Source organism: Cyprinodon tularosa, unplaced genomic scaffold (assembly GCF_016077235.1).
Source record: "Cyprinodon tularosa strain WSP-4 unplaced genomic scaffold, ASM1607723v1 ctg84, whole genome shotgun sequence".
NCBI lineage: Eukaryota > Metazoa > Chordata > Actinopteri > Cyprinodontiformes > Cyprinodontidae > Cyprinodon > Cyprinodon tularosa.
Window position 1 is genome coordinate 1,370,252 of NW_024039607.1, and position 26,152 is coordinate 1,396,403.

The 26,152-nt window shown below is 37.7% G+C and overlaps 1 protein-coding gene across 6 annotated transcripts in view; it reads left to right on the plus strand.

Annotated features, from left to right (window-relative positions):
* The first annotated feature begins 6,831 nt into the window (after window positions 1-6,831).
* Window positions 6,832-26,152, plus strand: part of rnf157 (ring finger protein 157) — a 30,377-nt gene continuing 11,056 nt past the window's right edge. For 2 of the 6 annotated variants that reach the window (XM_038272616.1, XM_038272614.1), the window contains exons 1-13: window positions 6,832-7,373; window positions 9,981-10,099; window positions 16,701-16,789; window positions 17,206-17,355; window positions 18,962-19,079; window positions 19,164-19,230; window positions 19,307-19,350; window positions 19,452-19,499; window positions 19,621-19,692; window positions 19,805-19,964; window positions 22,005-22,117; window positions 22,203-22,432; window positions 24,549-24,651. In XM_038272616.1, coding sequence (XP_038128544.1) covers window positions 7,286-7,373; window positions 9,981-10,099; window positions 16,701-16,789; window positions 17,206-17,355; window positions 18,962-19,079; window positions 19,164-19,230; window positions 19,307-19,350; window positions 19,452-19,499; window positions 19,621-19,692; window positions 19,805-19,964; window positions 22,005-22,117; window positions 22,203-22,432; window positions 24,549-24,651 — 1,401 coding nt within the window. In that variant the 5' untranslated portion in view covers window positions 6,832-7,285. The remainder of the gene's footprint in view (window positions 7,374-9,980; window positions 10,100-16,700; window positions 16,790-17,205; window positions 17,356-18,961; window positions 19,080-19,163; window positions 19,231-19,306; window positions 19,351-19,451; window positions 19,500-19,620; window positions 19,693-19,804; window positions 19,965-22,004; window positions 22,118-22,202; window positions 22,433-24,548; window positions 24,652-26,152) is intronic. The other 4 variants (XM_038272617.1, XM_038272618.1, XM_038272613.1 and 1 more) reach the window with 3 other exon arrangements.

Consider the following 26,152-nt stretch of genomic DNA (forward strand, 5'->3'; position numbering starts at 1 on the left):
TTCACAAAGAGTGGACTGCAGCTGGAGTGAGTGCTTCAAGAACCACCACACACAGACGTATGAAAGACATGGGTTTCTGCTGTCGCATTCCTTGTGTCAAGCCACTCTTGAACCACAGACAGCGTCAGAAGCGTCTTGCCTGGGCTAAAGAGAAACAGGACTGGACTGCTGGTGAGTGGTCCAAAGTCATGTTCTCTGATGAAAGTAAATTTAGCATTTCCTTTGGAAATCAAGGTCCCAGAGTCTGGAGGAAAAGAAGAGAGGCACTTCATCCACGTTGCTTGAAGTCCAGTGTAAAGTTTCCACAGTCAGTGATGGTTTGGGGTGCCATGTCATCTGCTGGTGTTGGTCCATTGTGTTTTCTGAGGTCCAGGGTCAACGCAGCCACATACCAGGAAGTTTTAGAGCACTTCATGCTTCCTGCAGCTGACCAACTTTTTGGAGATGCAGATTTCATTTTCCAACAGGACTTGGCACCTGCACACAGTGCCAAAGCTACCAGTACCTGGTTGAAGGACCATGGTATCCCTGTTCTTAATTGGCCAGCAAACTCTCCTGACCTTAACCCCATAGAAAATCTATGGGGTATTGTGAAGAAGAAGATGCAATACACCAGACCCAACAATTCAGAAGAGCTAAAAGCCACTATTAGAGCAACCTGGGCTATCATAACACCTGAGCAGTGCCACAGACTGATCGACTCCATGCCACGCCGCATTGCTGCAGTAATACAGGCCAAAGGAGGCCCAACTAAATACTGAGTGCTGTACATGCTCATACTTTTCATGTTCATACTTTTCAGTTGGCCAACATTTCTATAAATCCTTTGTTTTTATTGGTCTTCAGTAATATTCTAATTTTCTGATATGATGAATTTGAGATTTTCATTTGTTGTCATTTGTAATCATCAAAATTAAACAAAATAAACATCTGAAATATATGAGTTTGTATGTAATGTATGAATATAATATACAAGTTTCACTTTTTAAATGGAATTACTGAAATCAATCTACTTTTTCATGATATTCTAATTTTATGACCAGCACCTGTACACTTGACTTATATGAGGGATTCACAGGTTATTGATGGGGTCATGCGTTTATTTTTTTAATTTCTTATTTATTATGATTTTTTTTTTTTTTATCCGTAGCGTTTATTTTAATCACATGTGCTGGAACAGCTAGATGGAACCAGCCATATAGGTTGGCATTTGACGAATTGTCTGTAAAAAAAAAACATTGTTATGCTTGACGGGTTGGTGGATGGAACAAAATTGTATTTTTATTTTATATAACTTTTATTTAACCAGGAAAAAACCTTCCACTGAGATTAAAAACCTCTTTTTCAAGGGAGTCCTGTCCAAGAGGCAGCAAAGTAACATAAGAAACAGAGATACATTAAAATAAATGACAGGTACATAAAAAAAAAAACATAAAGTAAAACAATTACAGATAATTGAGGTTGCTTCAACCTGGTGACGAGGAAGGCTGGACAACAGTTTCAAATAAGTAAGAGAAAGAGGAAGTAAAAGGGGAAAAATTGGCAACAGCCGGATGTCTACAGCTGGTGACTCATCAGAGTCACCAGCGATCTGCTGATGGCTTCTGATTCCGGTTTCACGTCCCTCCTCATTCTTCTCGACCTCTCTGCTGCGTTTGACACAGTAGATCACCACATCCTCCTCCACCGCCTCCAGCATTTCATTGGTCTCTCTGGCACTGCCCTCCACTGGTTTCACTCCTACCTTACTGACAGGACCGAGTACGTGGCCCTGGGGGAGGCAAAATCCAGACCTCACACTGTCACCTGTGGGGTCCCCCAGGGCTCCGTGCTCAGCCCTACCCTGTTCACCATCTACATGCTCCCCCTTAGTTGTGTTGTCGGCAGGCATGGGGTCAACTTCCATTGCTATGCTGACGACACACAACTTTACATTAAAATGACTCCTCCCAGCTCCCCCGCCAACTTTGTCACCCGCCTTAGCTCCTGCCTGGAGGATATAAAGGCATGGATGAGTCAAAACTTCCTGCAGCTTAATGCCTCAAAAACAGAGGCCATCCAAACTGGTACTCCTCATCAACTTTGTTCCTTTCCTCTCACCTCTGTTTCATTCTGTGGTCATACCATTCCCCTGTCTCCCTCTGTTACAAGCCTTGGGGTCAAGCTTGACCCCCACCTCTCCTTTGACAATCATGTCACCTCCATCTGCAAAACGTCCTTCTTTCACCTCCGTAATATTTCCAAACTCCGCCCCTCCCTATCCCTCCCTGCTGCAGAGAAGCTCGTCCATGCCTTCGTCTCCTCCAGGCTGGATTACTGCAACGCTCTCCTCATCGGGATCTCTGGCAGGAGCCTTCAGAAGCTCCAGTACATACAGAACAGCGCTGCCAGGGTCCTGATGAGGGTGAGGAAACACCAGCACATCACTCCCATCCTTCACACTTTACACTGGCTCCCCATTCACGCCCGTATAGAGTACAAGATTCTTCTGCACACCCATCACTATGTGCACGGTGCGGCCCCCACGTATCTCACTGAACTGCTCACACCACACACCTCTTCGCGGACCCGGTCAGGCCAACAGCACCGTCTGGCCCCACCCAGGACACGGCTAAAAACAATGGGCGATAGTGCCTTCGAAGCCGCAGCTCCCCGTCTGTGGAATGCCCTCCCAGACCACCTTAGGGCCCAACAGACGGTGGATTGTTTTAAGAAAGGACTAAAAACTTTCCTTTTTAGAAATGCCTACAATTGTTGATTTTAGTTTTTTTTTAATAGGCTATGTATGCCTTTTAATGTATTGATTTTAATGACTGTCTTTTTACTCTGTTTTTAATGTTATGGTCTTTTAAACTTGTTTTAATTTTCCGTTTTTAATGTAGCACTTTGAGATTTGAAGTTAAATGTAAAGTGCGTTATAAATAAAATTCCTTATTATTATTATTAAAAATGTGGTTTGAGAATCAATGAATTAAACGGGAATTAGAAGAAAGCAGTTTAGATGAAGAAAGAGTTGTGCGAAGAAAGGTTGTGAGAGGAGAATTAAAATAATACTAGATACGGTGCTGAAGATAAACAGAATCGTCTGAGCCCCATTTTGATTCCCAGAGAAATAAATGAGTACATTTTGAAATTTAAATTAGTGAAGGAGTTGAGAGATGGAAACTTGCTGGTAACTTGCAAAAATGAGGTGCAAAAAATCTAAGCATTGGATGTTGAACACGTAGGAAAGCGAGAGGTAATTTATATAAAAGAAGTAGGAGAGAATAAAGCAGTGAGAGAAGTGATAACAGGAGTACCAATTAATGAGGATTTAGATTGATTAGGAAATTACATTATTGGAGGCAAGGTTAACAAGATACAGAGGCTTTATAAAAACATACAAGGGGAAAGAGTGTCAACAAGTCACTACTGATAGAGTTTTCAGAGTCAATTCTAACAGAGAGACTCAAAAAAGGGTTCATTAGATTCCCAGTTAGGCTGTTTATTCCGCCTCCACTCGCTTAGTGTAAGCGCTACGACACCATGGACAGTTCTCCCTGCTTCGAAGCATTCGATGCAGGTCCAGCAGATTCTGCAGCAGTTTCTTCCCCATTACCAAAAATACAGCATATTTGCAACATATATAATTGTCTTGCAAAGCTCTGACCTTCCATATTAATGCGTTTTTTTTTTTTGCACCATGTTTTTTTTCTCCCACACTATTTACATTTGATCACTGCTGCACTTTAAGAAATGGAAAATTTCATTTGCTGTCTGAAAAGTTGTACTAAATGAAATTTTGATTTGTATACACTCTGTGTTTACACAATGACAGTAAAAGTTGTCTAAGTACGGACAAATGGCAGCAGTTGTGTAGTTGTTTGTAGGGGGAAGCAAAGATGTTCAAAATGTGGAGAAGAACACAGAATCAAGGAGTGCAGGGAAGATGCTGAAGAATGGTGCTGCAACTGTGGAGGCCAACACAGAGTTAACTGTAGAGGATGTGAGGTGAGAAAGAAAGCAGTGGAGATAAAACACATTAAAATGACAAAAATTTGAGCTACGCAGAAGCAGTGAAGAGAGTTCAATAACAAAGAGCAGGAGAAATTAATCAAGCACAGAATTGGGTACAAATGTAAAATAAAGTAGAAAGAGTAGGTAATTTCACTCCAAAAGTAGAGAAACTGTATTTATTTATAGTGTATGTCATCAACTGCACAGACCAAGCCAAACAGGAAACAGAGAAAATCAGGATCATTGCCAGATAAACTGAAAAGTTTTTGGGACTCAAAAAAGTTAGTTGGGAAAACATTGTAACACTGTTGGAGATGTAGAGAAGAGCAGGAGCATCTGAAACATAAATGATTAAGATATTGCTAATAATAAATAGCAATTATATTAGATAAAGATTTAGGATATTACCCTATTATATTATAGATATAAAGTAAAGTAGATACATTTATTGTTTAAATGTTGTCATTTTGTTCTGCAATCCATACTAGTAGGTGGTAAATTGTTTGCCAACCGCCATTAAACTTAACAAAAGAAAGAAAGAACAGAGGGATTTTTCAAACATGGATGGTTTGGATGCCAGGGAGATGAAAGCAACACCCAAACAGCCACTATTTAAATGGTATAGCACTTCATGCTTTTATCTGCTGACAAGCACAATGGAGAAGCTGTTTTTGTTTTACAGTAAAACTTAAAACCTCCCACTGCCGAAACGTTATAATGCTGGATTAAATGAACACCCACTATATGGCAACCCTGAGTCTTTCTTTCTTTCTTTTTTTTTTTTAACAAACTTTATTTACAAATAAAGAATATACAATTGCAGACAGTAGTATGCTCGAGGTACTGGGGTAACAGAACTACAGGGTCCATGAAACAGAAAAAGAAATAGATTACAAATTAAGTTCACCACTCAGGGTTATAAGTTCCATAGCTTTAGAGTTGGTGCATATTTTTAAGGAGTCCAAAAAACATCTTGTTTTCAATGTTTTTAGGAGTCCTAAAAACATTGAGGTTGGGTGCAACCCCGTTTCTGTCAGGCTGTCCCAGGGCAGCTGTGACTACAATGTAGCATGCCCCGTTCTGAATCACCCTAAAGAGCTTTGGGGACCTAAGACTTGATAAAGCTCTATATTAATAAAGCCCATTTACCATTTGATGAATTACATATAATTCAGGGTCATCGCGAGCTGATGTTCTGCAACCTTTGATGCATCCATTTTACATCACAGTTAAATCGAATATATTGACCTTTACTAGGGTTCTGTGAAGCTGGAAGAGATACTGATGATGGACTTCACTGATTCAGGTGTGCTGAAGCTGGGATGCATCCCAAAGGTGCAGACAAGGTTGAAGTTGTATTTAAAGTACTTCTGGTACTTCATGTTGGTCATTCCCTAATAGATACTTCTTACAGTAGCGCTTTAATCACTCATGTGTTGGAATTAAGATTTTCACATTCACCTAGTAATTAAATAACATTTATTGTAAAATTGTATGCTCTTTTTAATAAAAAAATAAATAAAATAAACTGTTTTCTAACATCCATTTGCCGGTTTCCAAGAAGAATTTACCCCTCACAATATGGAGGACGGGCTGACGCATAGTCTGTAAGGAGCCACACTTCCGGTTCCGTCTTAGTCTCTTCTTAGTCTCTTCGACATAGAGTCACAGTGATTAGTGACTGTTTTGAAATTTTCACAGAGAAACCAGCTAATAAATGAATGCCAGATCAAGTACTGTTTCAACTTTCTTCTTCTTTTTTTATTCTTCTTTTCACACAAATAGAATTTTGCTTTTTTTAAAGTTACTTTTGAAAAATAACAGCAAATCAAATATAAGTTTCACCATCACTTCAAATATTAACAATGTTTCTGAAGTTGTAAAAATGTGTGTACAATAAAGAGTGGAGTTTGAAATTTGAAACAAGCGTTGTTATTATCTTTTCAATCAAGCAGAGAATTTATGAAAATGCAATACAAAACCTCAAATACATAAATAATGCAGAACAGTGCAAAGCTTCAAATGTTTTACTTTGTCTTCCTCCCTCGTATATAGCAGATTGCTCTTTAGATTAAATTAGAAGATTTTCATTTTCCCTGGACTTGTTTTCACTGTGGTCTTCCGTAGAGATATGACCTAACAGGTGATATCTGTGAAGAAGACTGCAGATCCCAGTGAAAACAGGCCTGGGTAAAGTGAACAGCAAATACAGTGTGCAACTTATCAATGTGCAAAAATTCTGACAAGTTTTTCCGTTCAGTCTGATGAGCAGCACAAACTACTCTAATAACTGCAGCGATCTGTGCAACTGCCCACAACATCTGCCTTGTCACTGTAATAATAATATCGTTCCCTAGCAGCTTTAGAAAGTTTGTCTGGGTAGGGTATCCGTTCAGTTTTCTTGTTCTTTTCCATTCAACTGATAATCCTCGCTGCTGGCTTGCAGCGCTCTCCTCTTGTTTTCTGCTGTTTTGTTTTTCTTCCGCTCACCACAAAAATGGCGCTAGGGGGCGTGTCAGTCACGTGGCTGACAAAGACCGATTGGCTACACGGTAACCGCCTCCCGGTGTTGTGTCGTTACACTGCCCCCTGTAGAACTGGAGTCCATAATAGCCATCGCCGTAGACATGTATTTCTGTCTTTTTTTTTTTTTTAAAGCGACCTAGGTCATCGTCGATGGGCAGCTCGGGTGGTTTTTAACGTTTTTTTTTCTCAGCCTAACGGTTTTATTTCCCTTTTTCTCTTTCCTTAATCTCAGATGTATTGAATTAGAGAGCGACACATTTTTTTTTTACTTAAGCCACTCACTGCAGTGTAACAGGAGAAAAGGGGGACTGCGCAAAAAAAAAAAAAAAAAAAAAAAGTCGGTCGGGATTTGCGCCGGTGTGACGTCATGGGGATCCACGGAGCTCTCTGACAGAATCAGGAGTGGAAGTGGGGAGGAGGATGTATGATCAGCCTCGTCGGAGGTGTCGAAAAGCGTCTCTTTGCCAGGAGATGTAGGAGAGGATGCATGCTCGGGGATTTTTTGCTTCCTAGCAGTTAAAGCGACTGCTGCCTCTATTTTCTACCCGAAAAAACACAGACACACAGCAACAGACAGAGGGGGGATAAGCGGCTACTATATAATCCCTGGAACGGTCACATTCACGGCAGAGGCTTGGATCGGACAGAAATGAACAGAGGCAGCACCATCTGGATTAAATGAGAGCGAAAGAAGAGTCTGGGCGCACAAAGCGAGCCTGAAGTGTTATGCCCGTTCGGCTGTACGGCGGTGATTGGACTGGAAATGGGAGCTTTAACCAGCAGGCAGAACATCGGCGTGGAAGAAGTGGACATTCCGTCCAATTCGGTGTATCGTTACCCTCCGAAATCTGGTAAGTCACCAACTAACAGGTCGGACTGTGGTGGATTGATCGCTGCAGCTCCATCACTAAACCTGCTGCTTATCTGCTGGCTGGGCCTGCAGAGCCTCAGCCTCTGTGCCCTCAGACCTTCTATTAGAATCTATGCTGCAGTTTATTTAAAACATACACTTTATATCTATAGAGATATTTGTTGAATATAGGGCTGCAACTAAAGATTATGTTGCCAATGATTAATCAGTCGATTATTTTATCTATTAATAATCATATAGCAAAAGGTTCCGTAAAGAAGATTTTTTCTAACATAATAAAACCAGATGGAACTTAAAAAAAAAAAAATCTACTAGAGCAGTTCTGGGTAGAGCATATTGACAGACAAAAAGCTATTTGTTTCATCTTATATATATATATATATATATATATATATATATATATATATATATATATATATATATATTCATACATTAAAGTAATTATATATATATTTGAAAATAGCAGCAGCATCAGAGATTAGCAAAATGATAGCAGCATATATATATATATATACACACACACACACACACAAACTTGTTATTACTGCTCTAAGTGGGTTGTTCTGTCAACTAAAACATGTTTTTTAGTCTCTATACTGATGTTACCATGTAATCCATTACATGATAAATTGACAGTTATTTTAATGATAGATTAATCTGATTAATTGTTGAATTGAAAGATACTAGCAGATATGTTCTGCGTTAAAATGTATGATTTTGTTGTTTTTTCTATCACCGTTATTCAGTTTGCAGGATGATGGGCCTTGGATGTAATTTAAACCATTTTTGGTCAACTGTTTGTTCAATATGCTATAGAAATAAATATGAAATTAACCCTCAACACATCCTCCTAAATGCAAAAGTCTGGATTGTGGGAACAAGGTGGTGGGAGAATCATGCTGGGGGGGATGCTGTTCTTCAGCTGTGAAAGGGATGTTGAAACAATTCAAAAATACTTTATAAATCATAAAAGGGAACTTCAGTTAAGGATTAAATTCAGTTAAGAATTAAGGAGTTAAATGCAGAGCTTCCCAGGAGGACTCCATGTTTGCAAAAGCGTTGGATGGAAGATCTTTTCCACGTGGGCAACCTTGAACATACAACAGGATGCAAAATGGAATGATTCAGATCAGTCGTCTCCAACTTCTGTCTATGGGAATTGTGTGTTGCAGGTTGTTTTTTATGCATTTCTGGCCCAATGAGTTTAAATCAAATAGCATTAAATCAAGTTAAAACAAGACCTACTGCTAACCAACACATTTGCTTTAGGTATGTTGAAGCAGATGAAAACTACAAGCTCCAGAAGCCTGGAGTTTAAATTACTGGATTTAACCCTGGCCCGGACAAAGTTCAGGCTGAATTCCAATTAAAAATCCGTTACAGTAAGTCGTGAAAATGGCTGCTCAGAAAAAAAAAAGTTTTCTAAATCTGAAAAGCTGCAAATCATTAAGTCATCATCAATCATTCTGTTTCTAATATGACATAAAAATGTTGAATGGATACTTTTGGGCAGCATTGTTTAGCAAAAACAAAACTGTGAAGATTTGAACTGCGCCTAAAGCTGCTTCTGCTGTTTTCTGCTTCAGTTTTTATCCCCTGTCTGTTTCTTCTTAGCTCCACCACGCTAAGCTCCCCATCCTGATTTAGGATTAATCCTATTTTAGTGTCAAAAATGAGATTGTGTTGGAACACATCAAGATATTACCCCTCAGAACTAGGGTTATATTAGACATGAAGTAAGACGATCGTTTTACCAAAAAGAGGTCGGAAACATCAGGCGATATATTTCTAGTGTTATTTTAACAATAAATGCGTTGCATTATTTTATTATTTAGATAAAACACTTGAAAGATAGACGATTTTATGTGTTGGATGCTGTTTCCACGGCAGCCAGTGAAACCAGTCTATCAGCCCCAGTTCCCGTCTGTGGGAACTGGCGACAAGGCCACTTTTCCCACATGCTGTAAATAATAAGAAAAAGAATGTGATGAGGATGAGGAGCTATTTTTTTTTTCTCTCCAGTGTGGTAATGGCTGTCATTGTATGACAGAAATATAATTCAAAGGAGCTATTTTGGTTTTCCCCAGGCAGAAACATCTCTTGTGCGCTGCATGTCATGTGTTGAGACCATGAACCACCATTATGGTCTTATGATATTAGCCTCGCCTGTCATTAAAAAGCAACACGTCCATTAAAGCCTCTTGTTGTCCTCCTTGGATCTCTGTTATCATCAGAAAAAGTTTCTAGCTGGTAAAAAGATTAAAATTAAATTTTTTCCCCCCAAACATCTTACTTTCTAATTATTGCAATTGGATATAATTGGTATAATTTTTTTAAACTGTAATGAAGCCATTTTCTTCATATTAGGTTCTTTTTTTTTATTAAAAGCTCTTACAGCTTTTAGGGTTTTACTGTTTTTATGCTTTATTTTCACAAAATGTGTCATTTTATGGAAGACTTTGTATTTAAGTTTATGTCTTTAGTTCTTTAGCTTTTATGAGTTTGAGTTTTATTCTGGTTGTAATTATAATATATTTTTTAATCTCATATATGTTTAAAATATATTCCTTCTTTCCTCATTCTGCAGGGAGTTACTTTGCAAACCATTTCATCATGGGAGGGGAGAAGTTTGACTCCACCCATCCGGAGGGCTACCTGTTCGGGGAAAATACGGATCTCAACTTCCTGGGAAGCAGACCAGTAGCAGTAGGTTTTTCTTTTTTCATAATAAAGGTTGTTTTGACTAGAATTGTCAAATTAGAAATAGTTTAACTTTGTTAGACGAGAGTTTTAATTCTTTTTTCATTATTGTTCCTTTATCCTCCCTTCACACATCCCTCATGCTTTCTCAGCGTTTGTCAATTAGCTGCTGTTAATCTATTTATGATAGTTTTCTATGGACAGAAGCAGATATTTATGTTTTTAGGTCATAAGAATTATATAATTGAAAATAATCTGTAGCTCTATAGCACATAAAACATGTTGAACTGAATACTATAGAAAAAAAAAGAAAAATATGTTAAACGTTAAATTAGAAAAGCAATTATTTCATTTTAATTATTATGCATTTTTTATGTGCTTTTTTTACTGACCATTGACAAACAAGCCTTTTGTAAAAAGTTGAACTAAAATTAAGCTTCAAAATGTTTCTCTTCGAGGTCCAAAAAGTGACCAGCAAACAGAACTTAAGTCCCTTTCTTTCTTCATACCGATCACCACACTGATTGAGCATGCATTTAAAAAGGAGCTGCTGACTTTCTGACTTGTGCAAAGACAATTAGCCGCCCTTCAAACCATCACAGATTGAAATTTATTTCGTCTCATTAAGCTAATTAGACTGGAAAATCATTATCTGCTGACTCCATGTGCTGCGAGACGGACAAGTGACACATTCTCTGGAGAGTTTGTTCAAACTCCATCAAGAGCCTGAAGGTCAAATTAGAGAGAGCTGCAGAATAAAAGCCCTTGCGCCTGCAGAGGGAAACAGGGAGTCAAGCTAAAATAAAAATGCATCCTTTTCTCAGCACCGATCTCAGTGGTTCGGCTGTTTCTGGCTCTGCTAGAGCTGAAATTAGTCAAACGGTTTTCCCCTGGTTTTCTGGTTGTGTGTAATCCCGCCGTAGGCACATCATTTAGATAGTAGCTTCAGTGTTGGTTTTCCATTTTGATCTGTATTTTTTTTTTTCAATGCTTTAGCAGCGTTGTATAATGGGGTTTGGTTTCATAGGACTAGCCGCAGTTGTTCTTTCTGTCTGCTGCACCACACTGGCGCCACAAGTATGCCAGTGTCTGAAGCTATTTTTAAGGGTTTAATAGAAAGTCTTAGGAATAAAAAATGTTCTTAGACAGCTTTTATGAACTATTGAACCATTCAGTAGGGCAGCAAGGTAGCAGTAATTTTACCGCAGCAGTTGTTAAGCCCATTTAATGTTGACAGCCATTTTCCTACATTCTACTGTTTTCTGTTTTACACTCAAATAAACTTAGAAACTTGCAGCCATTTAAGCTAGTCTGTTTCCTAAATTACTCTGTTATCTTTAAGTCCATCTGTCCAGCAGATAAAACTTAGTTGAACTGTCTTTTATGCAAGGGGTGCAGTTCTAAGCAGGCCAGTGGCCGATAAGTGTAAAAACACAAAGACAAAAAAATCTCTGCCACCATAAAGGGTTTACTCCCTAGTTATGACTTTATTTAACCAATGAATAGGTTGCATCATATGTTAACATATTGTTCTCACAGGATGGATTTTTACTCCTAGTAAAATCCTGAGTTTGCTCCTATTATTTATACCTTAATATGCCGAATGTAGGCCAGTAAATAATATGCAGAATGATGTGGTGTGGATGGGAGCAGGGTCACAGCTGCACCCTGTCGTCACTGGATGACGGTGATTGTCATTTAAATGGCCTGAGAGCACATATCCAGGTGAGCATTGCTAGATAAAAGCTGCATGTAATAAAAGATCAAATTAACCCTGAGAACATGCGCAACGATGCCTATGATGCTTTATGTAATCTGTCACTGCAGAATAATAATAAAAAAAATGTTTAAAGTTATCAAGATAATAGAGTTTCTATTAGTTTATGATAATTTTTTGTGTGGTTAGTTTCGGTTTCATCAATCGGATACAATAGGGGGTGATTCTGCTAAGGTTCAGCTACTTTAGACACAATGTTTTCCTCTTTATCTAATTCTAAAGCAGCTGCAGTGCCAATAGAAAACCAATTAAATGCTCCTTACTTTATGTTTTTGCAAATTGTTATGGTAATTGCATATTAAATATCATTTCACATGTCAAATGTTTTGAATTGTTTTTTTTTTCCATAAGTAAAACACACAACATATTTCAGCATGTCTTTTTTCTAATGAGAAATATACCAAACATTACAAAAAAACAACAACATCATCCATTTAATCAAAAATGACTACATTCACATTTCACAGCGAATTACCTTTTATTTACTCTACTTTCTATTTTCTAACGTTACACAACATTGTCGATGGTTAATCAGTCAAGTGGGTTAAAGATAGCCAGACTAAAGTTACGCTAAATACTATACTATTGGATATATTGGCGCATATATGGATTTTCTTGGTTAGTACATCCACTGACTGTAAAATTAGCTGCGAAAAGTCTTCTCAGAACCAGCATACTTCTTGTTTTTGCAGCCAAATGCTACACACGTAGGCATTTTTAGCCACGTCTCAGTGAGAGTGGGGAGTAGCAAGATGGCGGCAATTGACTTCACCTTTTTCGGGGTTTCAGAATCCAGTGAATAAATAGAGATCAGTGCTTTAAGTTCATTAGCCCTGCTAACAGTTGCAGATTTCGGAAAGAGATCTAGTGCCATAATATCCTGGTACTCAGCAAGAAACAAAAAACAACTGAATTTGTGCAATATGCACCTTATCAAGATATTTGGTGATATTATCGTGATAACGATAAAAGTAACAAAAAAACCAAACATAATTCTCCTGTCTTTTTTTATGTAACTGTATGGCTGTGACTGTGTACCACTGCAATATACACATTGAAATGCGGCACCTTTAGGACAGAGGTAGGATATGCATCACTAAACATCTCTAGGAGCTGCATTTAATCATATTCTTCAAATATATTAATGCCCCACTGGAAAAAGACAAAGAAAGAAAAAGTAAAGTTCTGATAATTCCCCCCACTTTCTGGTTTTTAATCATCATTGATTCTAATTTCTCATATAGACTATAAATCAAAACTCTTATTATGACCAGAAATATATCATAATAAAAAGTACAATAAATTCCCGCCCCTAGCTGAACAAAAGGAAAATTGTCTTTTTAAATCTAAAATCTTTCTGCATTAATGTTAATCCACACATTCACATAGCAAATTTTGATTAATTGCAACTCTATCTTTTGTCAACATAATTTTTTACTAATTTCTATTTAGTAAAAAGCTCAAATAGTTTCGACTGAACCTTAAGTAGCCGTGTAGGTAGGTAAAGTGACAGAGTGCAGCCAGTGAGGTCTGAGTGAACGGTCTGTTTCAGCAGCAGCTCTGTGTGTGTGTTTGTTTGTGTGGTTTGCAGGCGTGACTCCTGCTGAGCCCAGATGTGTAATAGTGCTGAATATGGTGTTATTCAAGCCACACAAACACCCTTAAACACACGGGAACTCAGATGAGGGGTTGTACTGTGGAGGTATCCCGACCACATCCTGCATGTTTCTTCTCCTGGGATCCTCAAACCGCTCCGGCTCGGCCCTTGCACTCATTCAGCAGCTTTTGGCCTCAAACGCGCACGGAGAGATTTTTTGGCAATGAACCGCAAACAGCCCTGTTTAAAGGTTACGTATAAAAAGGGCAAAAAAATTAGATTACTGTTTGATATCTTTGACAATAGCTGCAAGCCTCACCTGCTATTTTGTGACAAAGTAAATGTACTCATAGTCATTTTAATATTTTGCTTGAATAATAAAAAAGGCCATTACAATTAATTTCCTTTTTGCCCAATTTAGTCACTTTTGGCTCACTACACTGGAAAAAATCGAAATCTAAAAAAGTCATTTTTTCTTAAAATAATTGCATTTGTTCTTGGGTTGAGGAGGTAAAAGAGACATTTTGCCAATGGAACAAGACAATTTACACTTCAAATAAGAAAATGCAATTGTCTTGTCTAATTTCTAGTGCATTTTTACTAATTATCTTATTCTAAGAGTAAAAATACTAATTCCATTGGCAAACTATCACAATTACATACTGAAATTAATGGTAAATTAATTTAATTAATTTAAGACATTTTTATTTATTTCTAGATCGTTTTTCCAGTGTAGTGTAAAAAAAGCTCCAACTAGTTGGCTTTTTCTCATACTATGTAACTAGTAGTTATTAAAAACCTCACAATGTTGACGCCCCGACATAACTATGGGCTCACTAGTGACATTTTAATAAGCACGCTAGTTGTTCACTATGGTTAGGGTAATGTGAAAATTCAACTTGTTGTCTTGGTGGCCAAACCAGCTCACTAGAGAAGGTTCCTGCACACTTAGGAGCTCAATGAACCAATTAGGGTGTTTTCATTTATCAAACTCAAATAAAAACAACACATTATTTTCATCTTTATAGACCAGACTAAATATTTTAACAGAAAATTTTGAAATTTTAATTTGGTAAACAAAGAATATTGAAATTCAAATCTGGTAGGAACCCTGATGAACTGCTTTAAAGTGTCTACAGCTTGGTGAATAAATAATTTAGGTCATTTTTTTAATCTATCTATTTTAATCGATCCTATTTGGACAATTGGCGTTTTTTTTATATGCACCAGTGTACTTTTTAGGAGTATAAAAGCTTTGCTTGGTTTTTCTAGACAATGTTTTTTAATGTATTTACATGCTGACATACAGTGTTCAGTAATGAAAATAACAGCCATTTATGCTTCTAAGCTACTGTTAAAAATGCAGAGAAAAGGGAATAATAAAAAACGGGTAATAAAATGACACCTTATATACTTTTATAGGCTGTTTTCTTTTAAGTTGGTGCATGTATTTACAAATAAATTTCCAATATAAGAAGTATTTGTAGTATATATGAATAGGCTCCTAATGTCTTAATAAATATTATACTTTTTCCAGTTATCATCCTTGTGTCTAAAGACAGCTTTATAGACAGTATTTTTTTAATTTTTAAGTCACTTTCTCCTGAAAATACTTGATTATAAAGCTTTAATTAGTTAAAAATTAGACATCTACGGTGGCCGGGAGGTGCAAACAAACATTACAAAATCAAAAAACTTTTACAAGTTCCAAAACAAATTAGCATTTCAGAAAACAAATGTATATGTAAAAGAAATAAATAAAAATAAACAAAACACTTCTAAAAATTCAAAACAGATAGCATTTTAAGAAAACAAATAAAAAAAATTTGAAACACTTTTACAAGTCCCGTTGACATCAAATAAAAGTCAAAGTCATAGCTTGTAACTTTTGGCCACTAGGGGCACTGGACCCGTAACTGCCCGTATTTTGCTTGTCCTAAACGTACAAAAAATAATAATAAAGATATAAGACTGTTTACTAGGAGCAAAGTGTTAACTTACAAGCCTAATAATAAAGATGAGAAAAGAGAATCGGTTTTACATCCGGCTTCTTCTTCTTTCAGCCTGCGCCAACGAATAAACTCCTTTCCAAGACTGACTCTGGTTTTTCCTGGCGTACGATCCTTTTCACGTTTTCTCTTTTTAGCTTCCTCAGAAGGTTTAAAGTTTTTTCTTTCCTCAGCCATGACCAGTAGTCGAGCAGGCAGAAAACTAGTAGAGCAAACAGCCATAGCTCCATGAGGATATAAGAGCCTTTTGGCCATTAAGCGTTACGTTCTTTCAGGTCACATGACCTGACCAACGACTGTGCGTCTTCTCCTATCTTACAAAGGTGGTATTGAAAGAGTGGGGCCCAGCTCGTATTATTGATAGTGTCAACCTCTCTATATTGGCCTGAGGAATCATTTAAAATAACTAAAAGCATTCAACTCTTTAGGTCACAAAGTTCGCAGTGTGCCTTTAAGTTAAAGCCCCTCCCATATGCTGATAAGTTTAGACGTATTAGCGAAGGTATTTTGTCTTTTAGAGGTTTTACCCAATTGGATCCAGGGTAGTGAGACATCTTTTTCAAACCAAGTCCCACTGTTGACAGATTTTAAAATGAGTTTTATGTTTTCTTGTTGGCGTCTTTTTTTTTTTTTTTCCTGAAACAACAACATTTAAAGCTTCATTTCTCTCTATAGTGCATCAACTAGTTAAACAGATTTACACTAGTTAGTTAAACTTTAAGGTCAAAAGATTTCAGCAAATATTTGCCTTTTGCAATGTGGTTGTAAACTACAAGGTCAGATTCTAAACATTTAAATATACAGCAGTTTGCATTTTACCTAATGGGTAAATGATAAAAAAAAAAAAAAAAGTTTGATTTAGTCCAGGAAGCACCTTGTAAATATTACTAACTGTTTGGATGTTTTCTTTTTCACATTGGTCTCATTTTGTAGTGACTTCTAAGAGAAAACAAACATTTCTTATAGTGTCAGCTGTAACTGAGGAGATTTCTTTTGCCCAGACTCAGCATTTGTCAGCACCAGCTAGATCCGTGCTGACAACCTAAGGCTCTTCCACGTTAAGATAATCAGGATCTATTGAGGCCATTGTCCAACCCAGAGTTTGATGTTTGTCAAGAAAAGGAATGCTGGGTTGATCTAAGAGAAAAAGATGGAGCTCTCCCTCCTTGGTCTCACAGCATGTATTTTATATCTAATTTCTTTCTGTGTGTGTTTTGTGTCCAGTTCCCATATGCAGCTCCGCCACCTCAGGAACCAGTAAAGACGCTACGAAGCCTTATAAACATTCGAAAGGACACGCTGCGGCTCGTGAGGTACACGCCCCTTTCTAGGTGGCATAACATGCCATTAAGCAACTCGCACAGGGTTTGGTCAGCCAAGCAATTTTTATGGCACAACTTAAAAGAGGTATTTATAGAGAGTGTGTCAAATCATTCATTCTTTTAAGTGACGCTGACATGTACCTCTTAGCATTTGGCCATTATTGTCACACACTCATGTCTGAGGTAAACAGAATATTTCTTTCATCAGCTTAATTCATATTGTTATTACATGTCTATATAATGCAAGTTAAATTCCTGTGCTTTGTTTTCAAACCTTTAGATCTGTGCACAATTTCCAATAAAAAGAAACTTCAATGTATATTCTCAGGATCTTAGATAATGAATTTAAACCACTATAGCTCCATCTGTAAGAGTTGAAGCACTTTCCCCCCCTTTTTTTTTTCCAGATGTAGCGAGGACCTGAAGTTGCCGGGTGACGAGGTGGCGGGGAAGAACAGGGCGTGCTACAATGTAGAGTTCACGTTTGACGCGGACACGCAGGTCGCCATCACCATTTACTACCAGGCCATAGAGGAGTTTCACAATGGAGTGCCAGTGTAAGTTAAAGTGCACACACATTCGTGGGTGGAAATAGTCCAGATTCTTGTTTTTATTTGGATTGATCACAGTTGAATTCTACAGTCTTTTTTGGCATACTTGCAACGTATGATTCTTAGTGGAAATTGCCAGAAAATGTTGCTAGATTGAGTTATGTTAAAATGTGTTTAGAGTTATAAATTTTTTTTTTCTTAACTAATTAGTAGAAACTACCAGAAGAATTCCTAGTGATTCGGGTATCCTGCCACAAGGTTGTAGCAGTAGTTTGTCGAGATTTTGGCCCATTCCTCCTGACAGCACTGACGTCATTCAACCACATTAGTCAGCTGCATCTCTCTGACACGCCTTTTTTCAGCTCTACCTAAAAAAATGAAAATCAGGCCTTTCTGATGAAGACCCCACAACAACTTCTTGTTTTCACCTAGAGAATTATAATAATGGGAGCATTCTGGGAAGAACCCAAAGTGACAGTTTGGAGTCTGCAGTCTCTCCAGAATGATAACGTCCTGCTTTCAGCCTTAATTGGAAAATCAGAAACTTTCTTTTAAGGTTAACCTAACCCTTTTCTTTGACATCTTAATCATCACCTCAATTTCAGTTTAAAAGCTTTTAAGGACGACTGTCCTAATATTACAGTTGTTGTCTCTGTGTTCATTTGAAATCTATAATCTGGCTATTAGGCTTTAATCTGCTGTTTCTTTTGGATTTTGGAGATTCTTCTGCCTAAGTCACCTTTTATACCTTGAAGGTGAATCCTTTTTTTTCTGGATGTTGGCCCTCTCTGACTGGCTTCATCCGTCTCCTCTTAAGCTTTTTTCTTTATTACTGTGGTTGATATTTAATCCACACCATAACAGGTTAATCTCTAACTGGTCTAAATCCGGAACTGTTTAATCTGCCTTAACATCAGTCAGTGTGAACAAAGGTTATTTATTCATGTTTGTAAATATCTGATTTTTAACAGGATACAAACACGTAGCACAGGAAAAAAAATCAAGGGCGGTCACCTTATAGTTGCTGCTTTGTTTGTTTTTTCTTCCTCCCCTGCTTTTCTTCTCAACATTTTCAATAAGGTGTTTTGTTTCAGGGTGTTCTATTAAATAATTTAGCTTTACGCTTTCAGCTAAGAAAGAAACAGTTTAAGGAAACTCACCAAGCAAGACACTTTAAACCGAGTTTTAAATATGTTTTCAATGTGGTCACATCTAAACCAGTTTGGACTTGTACATGTAAAATGTATATCCTATTCTGAGGTGGTCATGAAGCCCCAAAAGGAACTAAAAGCTTCCCTTTTTTTGTTTTTCTTTTTAATAGAACAGATAAATTAATCATAAACTGTGTTTAGTGCAGAACAATCCTAATTTTAGGATCCGCTCTGAAGCGGCTCCTAGCTTCATAATCATGCATGTTCTGCCAACAAACACTTCTATTATATAACATGGAAATCCTTGCTCTGACTGTAGGTGTTCGCATAGTTTGCAGCCACATACACACGCACAAAATTTGTATTGACATGCATTTATAAAAAGTACAGGAGTAGCAATTTTTTTCAGGCTTCTGTTAAGATTCCTGACCTGCTGGCGACTCTCTTTCTGACCTCTGCAGCTACCTGCCACAGGACAGCTCGCTGCAATCAGAAACGGTTCACTTTAAGAGAGGAGTGTGCCAGCAGTTCTGCCTGCCCTCGCATACCGTCAACCTCAGCGAATGGGCGGACGACGAGGTAAGCTGCCTCATCCTGAATCTGCTGGCGAGGGAAGGCCGCCTGTGCGGCATAATGAATGCTTGCGTCTCTCTCTCTCCTCAGCTGCTGTTTGATGTAGACAAGGAGATCTTCCCGATGGTTGTGCAGGCTGTGGTAGACGAGGGAGAAGGTAAGAGGACGTGTTAAGGTGGGGTGTAAGTACCGCAGCAGAATTTAAGGTGATCCACGGTGTTTTATCTCTCCAGAACATTTGGGCCATTCTCACATCCTATTGGCTACGTTTGAAAAGGTAAAATGAGCCAGAACCTGGAACCAAATGCTTCTGGATCAAGAACAAAATATATTAGGTTTTACTTTTTTCTTTAATGTGCATGTCATGTTGTTTTGCAGCACATGGATGGAAGTTTCTGTGTAAAACCTCTGAAGCAGAAGCAAGTGGTAAATAAATCAGATACTTTCTTCCTCCGAAGACATAAACATTTTTAACAATTTTCTTTTTCCTGTTGAATAAATAACGCCATACACTGTTTGACTTTATTCTCTGTGTTCCTTTTCCCAGGTGGATGGAGTTAGCTACCTGTTGCAGGAGATCTATGGGATCGAGAACAAATACAACAGTCAGGAATCAAAGGTAGGAATAAAAAAAACACAAGAGGAATTAATGTCATCTTTTATCAGGGCTGTCTGCTTTGGTCGGTTATGCTCTTTGAAAATTTTCTCTTTTCCTTCTTCTTCTTCTTCAGGTGGCCGATGACGAGATCAGCGACAACAGCGCAGAATGCGTGGTGTGCTTGTCTGATGTGCGAGACACCCTCATCCTCCCGTGCAGACATCTATGTTTGTGTAACGCCTGCGCAGACACTTTGCGCTACCAGGCCAACTGCTGTCCCATCTGCAGGCTGCGTGAGTTCACCTTCACAGAAACTAGCTTTCACTGGCAAAATAAATCTTAATAGCCACTTTAAAACACAGTTTATTGCTTTAAAGTAGCACTAATCCACATTTTTTACCTCCATATATCTTCCTATAAGTCTTTATGATTGTAAAAAGAGTGTTTCAGACAAAATTACAAGCAAACTTCCCAAGAATCTGTTTTGTATTTTTGCTGGATCGTTATATTTACTGTAGAACAGGTCCAATAGGTTTTGCAACAGGGCGTCCACTGCTGCATGATGAGCGGATAAAAGGAAGATCCTGCCGTTGATCCATAACTGATAAAAAAAAAATGTCTGACCATAACATTTTGAACTCAAATCTATCTAAGCGTGTCATCAAACACGGCCTGCAGCAGATATGGAAAGCCATTAGTTCCACAAATACAATCCATTAAAAAAGGCAATATTTGAGGGAAACAAAAAAATTCAATGGGATCTAAGATGATTGCATCAAACTAATCATATTAATTAAACTAATAAATAAATTCATATATTTTTATTTACATTATTAGTCATTTTAATTTAATATTTTTACTTTTTTTTGTTTTTAGGTATTACCGTACTTAATCAGTATGTGATTAAGAATGTGAATGCTTGAGTAATGAGTATTAAATATGAAAAAATATACTTATTTCAGCTCTGAATGTTTTATATCTTGTAGCTTTTATGGGAATGTGGATCTTTTAGAATAATTTAAGAAGGACTTATGAGGTGTGCGATGCTGGTCTTAGACTTTTTTCAGGGTGTAAAGTTGCCTGTTTTAATTCTATATATAAATCGTTGCTGACTTGGATCTGTAGGGTGTAGATACTCTAATTAAAAGGAAATTTTCTGAAGGATTTTTACAGCGGATTCAAATTGCTAAATAGTTTCTTCAGAATGCAGTAAAGCCGTACAACGTCAGATTATTGGTGCTTTGAGGTCAAAATGTAAAAGTACGTAGATGGTCAGCCATGTTTTATATGGTTCGGTCTGTTTTCCACATTTGCTCATCATTTTGCAAACACAGAAACTTTACTCCAATTTCAGGTTTAAAGATTTCTTTAATTTCTTACCTAGGTAGGTTTTGAATTACATCAAGTTGAAAAGAGCAACCTCCTCTAATTGACAGCTGTTTTTGAACTGTAAAAACTGAACTTAAAACAAGTAAAATTCTTTAAATAAAGTGTATTTCCCCTAATTTGGGCAAGTAAATCTACCAATGGAATTAGTATTTTATTTCCCTTAAAATGGAATAGTTGGATATTCAGCACTAGAAATAAGATATTGGAAAAGTTTGACATATTTTAAAAGTCAGTCATCTTATTTCGTTTTTCGTTGATAAATTGTCTTATCTACTTGAATAAAAGGGAAAATGTGCTGTTTTCGACCAAAAATTTACTTACTTTTTTTTACAGTTTCAGCAGATCAGAGGATTGTCCGTCTGAAGGGGGAAAGGTCAAAATGTTAAGCATTTAATCTGAAAGGATTTGGCCATCTGATAAATCTCTTTTTTTAAGCTCTTCCTGTTTCCACTCATAAAGGTGTTCAGCTGGTTTAGTGTTTTAATGGTTAGGGTTGAAGTTGCTGTGTTTTCAGGACCTTTGTCCCAGGCATCGATCCATTTCATTAAAGATTAGACTTTTGCTGATACGAAGTCCAGTGGCGCATGTGTTTTTGATATGGGAGTAGCCTTAAAGTGCAGAGTAACAGCTTAATTACATGGTCTGATTGTTTTTGATGACATGGTCCATTTTAGTTGTGATTAAGTCCCACCTGATTAAGTTATTAATCAGTGACTTCATGGAGCTTTCAGTGTCCATCATCTGGACTGAGAAAGCTTCAGTAAGGTTGGAAAAATGTTCCGCCTAAAAATAAATAACTTTATAATTTGTTTGGTGTCTAATAAAAGCAGCAGGTTTGCTTTGACTCCATCGTTGCTTCTATGAGGGTTTTTTTTTAACTGACCTGCTAAGACATCAAATTTGCTTTCTGATATCATCATTGCTGTTTTTTTTTTCACTGTCAGCCTTTAGAGCTCTGCTGCAAATTCGAGCAATGAGGAAGAAGCTCAGTCCTCTGTCGCCCACCAGCTTTAACCCCGTCATCACCTCCCAGACATCGGACTCGGAAGAACACTCAGTGAGGCTCAGCCGATGCAGGAAGAAGGTAAAATGTTCCTAATGCTTTACTGTAAACTTATTTTCCTGCTCTGGTTTTCTTGCAGCAGGCATCGGAACACATCCCTCCCGGTTATGAGGCTGTTTCTCTGCTTGAGGCCCTGAATGGGCCCTTGAACACCTCCTCTGTGGATCCTCCTCCTCTCCACTCCGGTCCCAGCCACGTCGCTGGTGTGTTGCCACCATATAGCAGTGAGCCCCACCCGGCCAGATCCCTCTCCCCTCTTGACCAGTCCAACTCCAGTCAGGGAATAAAACTGAAAAAGAGTGGTTCAAAGTAAGTATCTCCTTCCTCTTCTGACTTCTTCTGATCTTTATCGTTAAGGTCAATAACATCCAGGGTCTAATTTATCAGAAGAGGCTGTTAAAGTTACCTTGTGTTTGAATTTAACTACCAGGTATCAATCTGAGAAAGTGTTTGCAGAAGGGAGAGACATTCACTACAATTCTTCAAGCTAATTGGGTAAATCAAGCAGCACATGCCTCCCATGTCGAGTTTTTAGCCAATCGCAGCAGCAGTAGCAGCTGCGACGTATCACATTCTTGATTTGGTTCACAACTAGCATAGTTAATGGATAAATCAAATTCTTACCAAATCTGATATGGAGGAATATGCAAACATCTTTCCCATCCACAAAGGCACAAATCGCGTCCTTTTGCTCGTTTTTCAAAAAGAAGTAGAGGGTATTCCAGCTAAAACTAGTGCAGCCATGTTTGTTTTACTTAGGTGTTCCACCTCTGGTTGACGTCATCCATGTCACTGCAATTCATCGGCCCGAAATATTTCTGTATCGCGGCTTATGCATCTGTTAGCTTCTGGAAAGATGTATTTTGGGAGTTTATGAATTAAAAAATCTCACCATATTTAATCTTACTTGCAAGGTAACAAAAATGAATCCCTGCTGCAGAGTTGTTTAAATTTAATAGTAGCTACCATGGCCTCATTTGCACAGTTGAAAGATAAATATCACCTTTTAAATTCTGATTTCTTTCGCTATCTTCAGATACGACACTTTTTCGCTTCACAATTGCCCAAATTCTCAACTACCATAAAGACAGAAACCATTGATGAAATTTTGTCGCTAAATCCGTCAAAGAAAGGTCTAATTTCTAAATTGTACAACATTCTACTGGATCTTAAAAACCCCTCTGTGGATAAATCCAAGATGGCTTGGGAAAAAGACATAGGTCTCCCCATATCTGATGACACCTGGTCTTCTGCTCCTGGGCTGGTCAACTCATCCTCATTTTGTGCTCGGCACCGGTTGATCCAGTTTAAGGTGGTACATCGGGCCCATATTTCTAAGGCTAAGCTGTCATCTATGTACCCTACAGTCAGTCCACTAAGCATCAGATGTAATCTTACGGAGGCCTCTCTTTACCATATGTTCTTCTCATGTCCTCTATTAAGCAACTACTGGAAGGCAGTCTTCAATACATTATCTTGCACATTTAACACCAAATTGGAACCAAATCCAGTTGCAGCCCTATTTGGGGTCCTTGGATATTAGATATTATGTCTTGTCTAAAACTCGAAAAGATCAGGTACTCACTTAAACTGTCTCTTGATACATTTGAAAATTTGTCGGGCCATTTCTTGAAAGCATTTCCAGCTCTTTAATTGCTCAGACAAGCTAAACTGCACTGATTCCATCTTAGGCGGGTCCTGAATGTTGTGGAGTGATCATATAGTTTTGGCAGTGACGGGTTGGGTGATGGGAAAGGGGTTATTTTGTTTGTTTTATTGTATTATATCTTTGTGCTTCACTACTTGACTTGTTCTATTGTAGTTGTCATGCTACTTTCTCTATTTCTTTTACTTTAACAAACTTTTGTATGAGCAACTTGTTCAATTGGCTTCTATAAGCCTACCTTGCAACATCTTATAACTGTGCTCTGCTTTTTGTTTATGTAAAACTCAATAAAAAATATCTTGAGTAAAAAAAAAAAAAATAAAAATTATAGTAGAAAAAAGACCATTGAAAAAGTTTTATGCAAGGGAAAAGTAAAATATATGTATTTTTAACAATATGTTTCCAAACACTATGAAATGGAGTGGTTCCTCTGTATTCTGACAAAGTGTGGATTTTAATCTTAAGGGTTTTGTTTTTAGGTCTGGATAAGATGGGAAAGAAATGAGAAAAGACACTTTTACTCCTAAATTTTACTCCATATCATATTTGCTTCCCTCTGTCTCTCCTTTCTTTCTTACATACTCTCTCCCTTGATTATTTTAGTCCTTCTATCTTTCCTAAAACAAATATAAAGAATCTTAAAATCAATGAAAATAAATGATGCAGATTAAATTTGGAAGCATTCATTTCAGTCATCACATGTTTCATGTTATACAATAAAATATTCAGATTTTGATGCATCATCTTTGTTTGTTGTAGATCACTTTCCCAGAACTCCTCCGTGCTTCCCGAGGAAGAGGACGAGAAGTCTGGCAGTGAATCGGATGCATGTTGTCCCAAAGTGGCCGTCGATCAGCAGGAGGTGCGTCTGTCTGTCTGTTTTATGAAACAGTTCAGATATTTGTTTGTTGTATTTTTGATAATCGTGGCTTACAGATGATGCAAACCCCAAAATCTAGTTTCTCAGAAATGTTGAATAATAAATAAGATTTAAATGGCATCAATAATGAATTATATAAACAAAAATATCCGAATGTCCATTAGAATTCTGTCCATGATTGGTCAGGAATTCCTGCATCAGCCCACGGTTCTACTGAAGTGGAGTAAAAACCCCGGATTTTCCATCTGCTTTGTTGATCTTGGTATCCCTCATCTTCCTCCTGACAATAATCTGTAGATTATCCAACAGGGTTCCTGCAGATCCTTAAAAAGACTTAAAAGGCATTCAATTCTTCAATATAAAATCAAGGCCCTAATTGGTATTAAAATGTCTTAAATCAGTCTTTCATAGGTCTTAAAATTGTTACCAAATCAGAAATAGGATTCTGTTTTGGTAATCCATATCAAACAATAAAATAATTGACAGTATTTTTCTTAGATTTACCAAACCGCTCCCTGTAACCATTATTGGTTCCGTCCCGATAGCGGAACCAATAAAAAAGATGTTGCGGCCGGACCTTGGGATGATGTGCCATTAACTTTTTATCCGGACAACATGGGGAAGTTTTAAATTCAACATAAAATAGGCTATCCATCCAAGAGTTTTCTGCATGGGAATCAAGGCAGTGGAGAAGCATCTGCAAAGTATTAAACTCAAAGCGTCAATATCAAGTTATGGAGAAGCAGCAGGTTCTTCTCAGTTCTGTTCCACCCTTGTCTCTGCAACGCCTTCACAGCATCTCTCACATCACAAACAGCGCCAGTAGAACCACATCTCATCTTGGCGTACCGCCAAACATTATCCTGCCAAAAATGAGAGTAGAGGAATTCAGTAGGGAACAAAGCAAAGTTTGTGAATTCAGTTCAGTATTTGTTAAAAATATGTTTGTTTTTAGCTTTCTTCCTATATGGGAAGTTTTTCAAAATTTTAAACGCATCTACTTGGTCAGAAAGTAATGGTTTATGTTAAAATAAACATTTGGGGTAAATTTGTCGCTACCAGGTTTATCTTTTATTGTCAAGTTGGTCCTAAATTTTTATTTTAAGTGGCATTAAAAAGTTGTGAATTCAACTTCTGCTGTAGAAACCCTGATCCAAGGGCTTCACGTCTGAGCGGTTAATTGACCGATGAAGTACTGCAACACCGTGGTCATTGAACCAGCTTGTTGGACCTTTGGCAGTGTTGGCATTTGCCAAGTCCTGCTGAAAGGGTGAAACCAATGTCTTCATAAAGTTTGTGAGCAGAAAGAAGCATAATTCCCTCAATGTTTCTGAGTATGCTAAACAACTAGCTTCTTTAGCTTTAGCTTGTGTGGCCTATGCTCCTTGCTGAGGATGCTAATGACTCAGCAGTTTTCCGAGCAGCTGTATCAGCCATAATGCAGTCATTACTTAACTAACTAGTACATTAGGGAATGCTTTTT